General features: G+C 38.0%; 1 protein-coding gene across 1 annotated transcript; it reads right to left on the reverse strand.

The window, feature by feature from the left end:
- Positions 1–5,859: 5,859 nt before the first annotated feature.
- On the reverse strand, positions 5,860–6,353 carry LOC110934507 (auxin-responsive protein SAUR21). Its single transcript, XM_022177504.2, has one exon. The coding sequence runs from the start codon at positions 6,235–6,237 to the stop codon at positions 5,938–5,940; it is 300 nt and encodes a 99-aa protein (XP_022033196.1). The 5' UTR covers positions 6,238–6,353; the 3' UTR covers positions 5,860–5,937.

Below are 6,353 nucleotides of genomic sequence, written 5' to 3' on the forward strand. Positions count from 1 at the left end.
TTTGAAGCACATGATGACTTTTCTTTGTTATCAGATGAGCCCTCCGATGAATTGTTCGGTTTGAACCCTAGGCCAGTAGTAACTTCCTCATAATCAAGAGGCACACTGGGTTCATACCGAGGCATATCCTCTTCATCGGGCAATTTGGTATAGTTGTGTCTCAAAGGGGGTGGACACGCCTTATACCCTATGCCTTTCACGTTCCCTTTCAGTTTTTGAATGTCTATGATGTGATCGAGCACAAATCGGGAGTTAGAATAACTCTCCAACTTTTGCTTGATAGCATCATGCTCGCATTTGGTAATGGCTAACTCCTTTTTGGTTTCCTCAATAATGTTAATGTAATCGTTAATACTAACTTGTTTATGATAAACAACTTTGTTCAATTCAGAAACACTTTTCTTTAGGGTTTCAATTACAGATTTAAAATCCTTTTCGTTTCGAGTTAACGCCATGTTTGCCTCTTTGCACTTAGACAATTCAATAACCAAACTTTGATTGTGACTATGAACCGTTTCGGATGCAAGTTTCAATTCAGCACATTTAAGTTTCACATTAGCACAATCACTACATATGCTAGGAGTTTCAGATTTTACCTGACTTGTAGAAGCTGTGACATTAGCCATAAAGGCAGTCTGAGAATAGAAAGATCCATCTTCAGTGAGAATCTTCTCCATTTCTTCTGATGTAGCATCAACTTTCTTGATCAAGTCAGAATTTTGATATTTCATCTCCTTGGCATCATTTGATAAACTATCAGCTTCAGAATCCATTCCCTATTTGACGTCCGATTCTGAACTGTAATCACTAACACCTGAGCCATCTTTATGAGTACTGCCACTATATCCTGAACTGTCATCATTTCCCGAAGATTCATCATCGCTAACATTCTTGACAGTTTCAGCATAAAACGCAGTTCTTGTTTGATCACCGTTTCCCAACTGTATGGCCGGACCACAATTGACACTTGGATCGAATTGAGGTTGTGTTGTGGAAACTTGAGGTTGAGGTTGTGGTTTAGATTGCGAAAGATAAGCACTTTGATCCCACTGTGGTTGGGCTTGATTGAACTGTGGAAACGGAGAAGAGCTTGTATTGGATACAAACGCCGTTTGAAGCTTCAGTTGCTGAACAGAACTAGAATTAGCTGAAGGACCAAAACCAGGCAAATACATTTCTGTGTTTTGAGTGGGTGCAATCCTTTTAGCTTTCCGAATTTCCTCTTCGTTTTTGTGCTCCAACTTCTGAATGAATTCATAGATATTAACATTGACAGCATCTAAAACGCCCGTATGCTTTAAAAGCTCAATGAATGGGCTCCACTTTGGAGGTAGAGCATCAGCAAGCCGTGCTACCATTTCCTGTTGAGATGCAAGAACACCAAAATAATACATTTCACACATCAAATGATAATAACGAGTAGTTATATCATTTAGGGTTTCATTCTCTAAGAAATGAAATGATTCGAATTTCTTCTTCAACAGATCATGGCGTGTCTTTCTAGTAGCTGCATATCCTTCTCCTCTCGCTACCACACGATTCTGTAAGTTTTGATTGTGATTCGACAACAAAGCCCATTGACTTGCACTTATTGACTGTTGTTGTCGAGGTATGGCACTCACTAAATATTCGGCCATCGAGTTCGGTTTCGTTTTTTGAACTGGTTGTGAGTCCGTACTCCAATCCAAAGGGCGAGTACAACTCATGTTTGATGTATGTGAGTGAAGAATTTGGTCGCACACTTGAAAAGAGTCTGTTAATGTACTTTTGCAAACCTTCTGTGGCAGAACTGTGAAAGACAAACTTCCACGAAAAATACAAGACCACGAAAAACAGAACGATGTTCCGTTGAATGATTCACCAGCCCAGTCCATGAATAACTTTCAAATTATAAACCCACTAACTATTAATTTTTACTAACTTTTATACAAAGAGCCTTGGTCCACTAATGATGAACAAAACAGCTAACCCAAAAAAGTGGTTGTTGGGCCTATGAAACTAAAATGGATGAAGAACCTAAAAACAAATGGACGATTTTATTTTTAAATAAAAATCAACTAAAAATATAACAGTCAATAATGGTTCACAATCTTTCGTGGGATGAGGTTTTAGTGATACAGTACAAGACAAAATACTAGTTTCTTTTTTTTTTAAATCTTTGGGCTTTACGAAACAGAGAATTATTTAGAGACCCAAATTATTTTTATGCCCAAATAATTCCAACACTACTCGACCAAACAAGAAAAATTAAATCTGGTTGACGTAACACTTGCTTGACTTGGGCTTCTTGGTGAAACAAAATATTGTTTTTGGGCTTTGTAGTTGACGAAAGAAAAGGTCTTGTGGGCTTTCTAGTTGACGAAATGAATCTTTGGCCCAAGATTCACAACAGAGCCCAAAGAGGAAGTTGGCGAAACAGATTACTTTTAAAAAGGGGGGGCCAATCGACTTAACACAAGGATTTTCCTTTATAAATATTTTTTTTAAATAATGGGTTTTGTTGAGTTTCGTTGAGTAGTAAAGTGAAAAGCAAACAAAGTGTCAGAAGATAAAATGAAAAGCAAGGAAAAGATATTTCACAAATCTTATCTTCTGACACAAACCCTCTATAGTCAAACCATCATCTTACTTTATCAGATTTTTACCAACTAACCATCATGCATGTGACACAAATTTCAAACAATCAGTATTTTAAACAATAACACTTTAAGAACAGTATCATCAACGATTCAGATCAAACGTACAGATATTATCAAGAACAGTTGAAGACAGCCAAGAACACTATAACAACAACAACAACCATACCCAGTATACTGTCACATATAGCGAAGCTATTGATAGGGTCTGGGGAGGGTAGGATGTAGGCACGCCTTACCTCTATCCCAGGGGATAGAGAGGCTGCTTCCAGTGAGACCCCCGGCTCCAAAAACCATAACCAAGACATAAGCTTCTAAAAAAACATATATAAGCACGCCACTACTACAAAAGATAGAAATAAAAATAATAATAAACGGATAAATAAGTAAGTGCTTGTTAGTAAAACTACGACACCGAGAATAGGTGAAAACATACATACATACATACATACATACATACATACATACATACATACATACATACATACATACATACATACATACATACATACATACATATATATATATATATATATATATATAAAACTATATCACACCTCATAGAAACTGAAAAAAAACTCATATGATAGGAGCCTAAGCTAAAAACCATGCCAAACTCCTAAAAATCTTTAACCTTAATCCTACGTCTCCTCGACCATGTCCTCAAAGAGGTGCAAATCTAGCAAATCTTGTCTAATCCGCTCATCCCACGTCATTTTCGGTCTGCTTCTACTCCTCCTTCCATCTACCGCAAGTGTTTCAACTATTCTAACCGGGTCTGTCGTCTGCCTCCTCCTGACATGCCCAAACCATCTCAGTCTCCCCTCCCTTATCTTGTCTGAAATACTAGCAACTCCTAATCTCTCTCTAAAAACCTCATTTCCTATCTTGTCCAACCTAGTGTGCCCACACATCCATCTTAGCATCCTCATCTCTGCTACCTCTAGCTTTCGAGCATGAATTTTCTTGATGGCCCAACAATCTGTTCCGTATAACATAGAGGGTCTAATTGCAGCCCTATAAAATTTCCCTTTTAATTTAACAGGGAACCTCTTGTCGCACAACACCCCTGTGGCTGCTCTCCACCTACACCATCCAGCCTGGATACGGTGAGCTACGTCACTGTCTATCTCTCCATTGCTCTGAACAAACGATCCTAGATACAGTATGAAGAACTGAAAAACAGTGGCCAGATTTTTCACCGAATAAATTTTCAGAACAAGAATTTGCTTAAAACTTTTACTAAAAACCCGATTTTTATCTTGTGAACGAGAATATAACAAAGGTTTTTACCAAAAGTTTGGCAAACAAGCAAGTTTCAAGCTGATTTTTGAACCTCTTTCCAGAAAATATTTAAACTTTTCAAGAACAAAAATCTGGAAAAACACTAAAAACCACTTGATAAAACACAACAATGTTTGGTTTTAAACAAGGATTAGAGCCAATGCTCTGATACCAATTGAAGTTCCCGTTTTTCCGGTGGATCGATAACGTAAACCTATCCTTGTTTATCAAGAACACGGTAACGGGTGCGGAATCCCCGTGACGGTGCAAACCAAACAAAGTGTAAAACAAGAACACGTAACCAAAAGATTCAATATCTATTGATTAGGGATGAGTACAACCCGAAACATATACAAACAATGTTTACAGAGTTTCACTAAGTCTCACAGGTCTCTCATGAGAGGGGTATTTATATTAGACACAGACACAGACTTGACCAAAAGGAAAAGGACTCGGCGAAACAAACAAAGTCGACGAAACAGAAGTGTTTCGTCGACAACCATTTCAAAATCAACTTGTTTCGTCGATTAAGATTTGGCCCAATTGAAAAGTCAAAGCCCATGTGAGTTTCGGCCCATATGAAGTTGATTGGCCCAACTGTTGATAGTTACGTCCCAGATGAAGTTTTGTTGACTATTCTTTCACCATTTTCCACATAAGACAAATCTGTGACATCACCATGACATCACAATGATGATGTCATGGTGATGTGTAAACGGGAATGGCTTGCGGCGTTCCGTGCCTCGTGTGTCGAACTCTGGGGCGCGCGACTGAGGAATGTCGTGACGTCGGGCTAGAGCCGGACCTAACCGAGTCGAAACCAAGTCGAACGGAGCCGAGTCGAATCGAGCCGAGTCGCGTCCACACAAAGTGTATCAACAGATTTTCTAGGAAAATGTTGGTGTATTGTGCATGTTGAATGATATATATATATATATATATACATATATATATATATATATATATATACCAAGAAGATATAATGAGGTACATAATAGACAGGGGCACATGGACGAGAAAACAAACACACATGGTCTTGTATCTTGAAAATAAAATTATAAAGAATTTGTGGACATCGATATTCAATCACAATCCAAACAGGAGATCAACATGAATAATTATATGGCCTTGAGTACAATAAGTAGTGAAGAAGGCCAATGTCACATGGCTTTGTCTTGATGATTGAGTCAACAATTATCACTTGTAGGACACTGTGTCCTCCCACCTAGTGATCTGCATTAGACTTGGTTATCCAAACTAGTGTTTAAACTACAGCTTTAACCACTAACATCGATGCTTAAATATAAAACAAAACGGAAATTACCCTCTAATTCAAGATTGCTGAATGAAAGTAGCAAATATACAGTCTTAATTTCTTAGGGAGTTATGTTTCCAAGGAACCTGAGCCTCCTGAAAATTGTTTATTGACTGCCTCACACACGTTGATCAACACATAAGATGAGTAAAAACTCAAGAATGCCTTCGTGGACTGCCACCATTACATCTATCTTGCCTTTTTGTTCGAGTCAGGTGTTTGTGTGAACCTCAAACACTAGCTAGCTCATTTAAGAACACTTAAGACTCTATATTGGGAATTCTTTCCTTGACCATGGTAATTATATTAATAGAAATTTCAAACAGGAGAACCATTTAAACTGAGTCTGTATTGTTAACAAGTTCTGGACTCGTACACGTGTAACCTTGCCTTTATTTCAATGCATTTTACAAGGCAGGATCTGGATTAGGTATAAACATCTTCTTATTGTCAGGTTTTATCTAAATGTGAGAGCATGTAATTCTCAGTGTAGCTATCCAGTTAAACCTTTTTAACTAGCTACTAACTCGCTTCTTATTCAAATAAAACCATGTTATAAAAATATAGAATACCATGAACTCAAAAGAATATCCAAATTAAATTTCATTCATCTGGATCAATGATCTAAATTTACAACTATAAATGGTTCCTACTGGTTAGATGTTTACAAAACTGTTGTAGATATAGACAGATGTATACAAATCAAAATGCTCCCAAACGAGAAGCCAGATCTGTGAATACATCTTCACTACAGGGAATCGTGAGCCCGCCCATTGGATGGTTGTAGCCAAACTCTTCTTCTGCCTGATGCAGTAGCTGCTGAAATGTAGGTTCGCTTAGTAGTGATACAGACACCACAAACCGCTTCTTCTCTTGTTCTCCAACATAAATGGCAAAATAGCCTTTGGGGATGTCCATAGATGCAGGAGTGGTGCTACCATTAGAGAGGGACCGTTTGAGAATTTTTCTTGCTTGAATGATGCGTGGCATACGTATGGCCATGTTTTCAAGGAAGCGAGAGGCTGCTCACTTACAAAAGTTGTTGAAGGAAGATAAGAATCGAAGTAGCGCTTCCTGGTGAAAGATATGATGTTGTAGATGAGTTTTGATGTGGTTGT

Source organism: Helianthus annuus, chromosome 6 (assembly GCF_002127325.2).
Source record: "Helianthus annuus cultivar XRQ/B chromosome 6, HanXRQr2.0-SUNRISE, whole genome shotgun sequence".
In the NCBI taxonomy this organism is placed as follows: domain Eukaryota; kingdom Viridiplantae; phylum Streptophyta; class Magnoliopsida; order Asterales; family Asteraceae; genus Helianthus; species Helianthus annuus.

Bases quoted from the DNA above. Each gene is read 5' to 3' on its own strand.
- LOC110934507 (XM_022177504.2), bottom strand. From the start codon at position 6,237: ATGGCCATACGTATGCCACGCATCATTCAAGCAAGAAAAATTCTCAAA.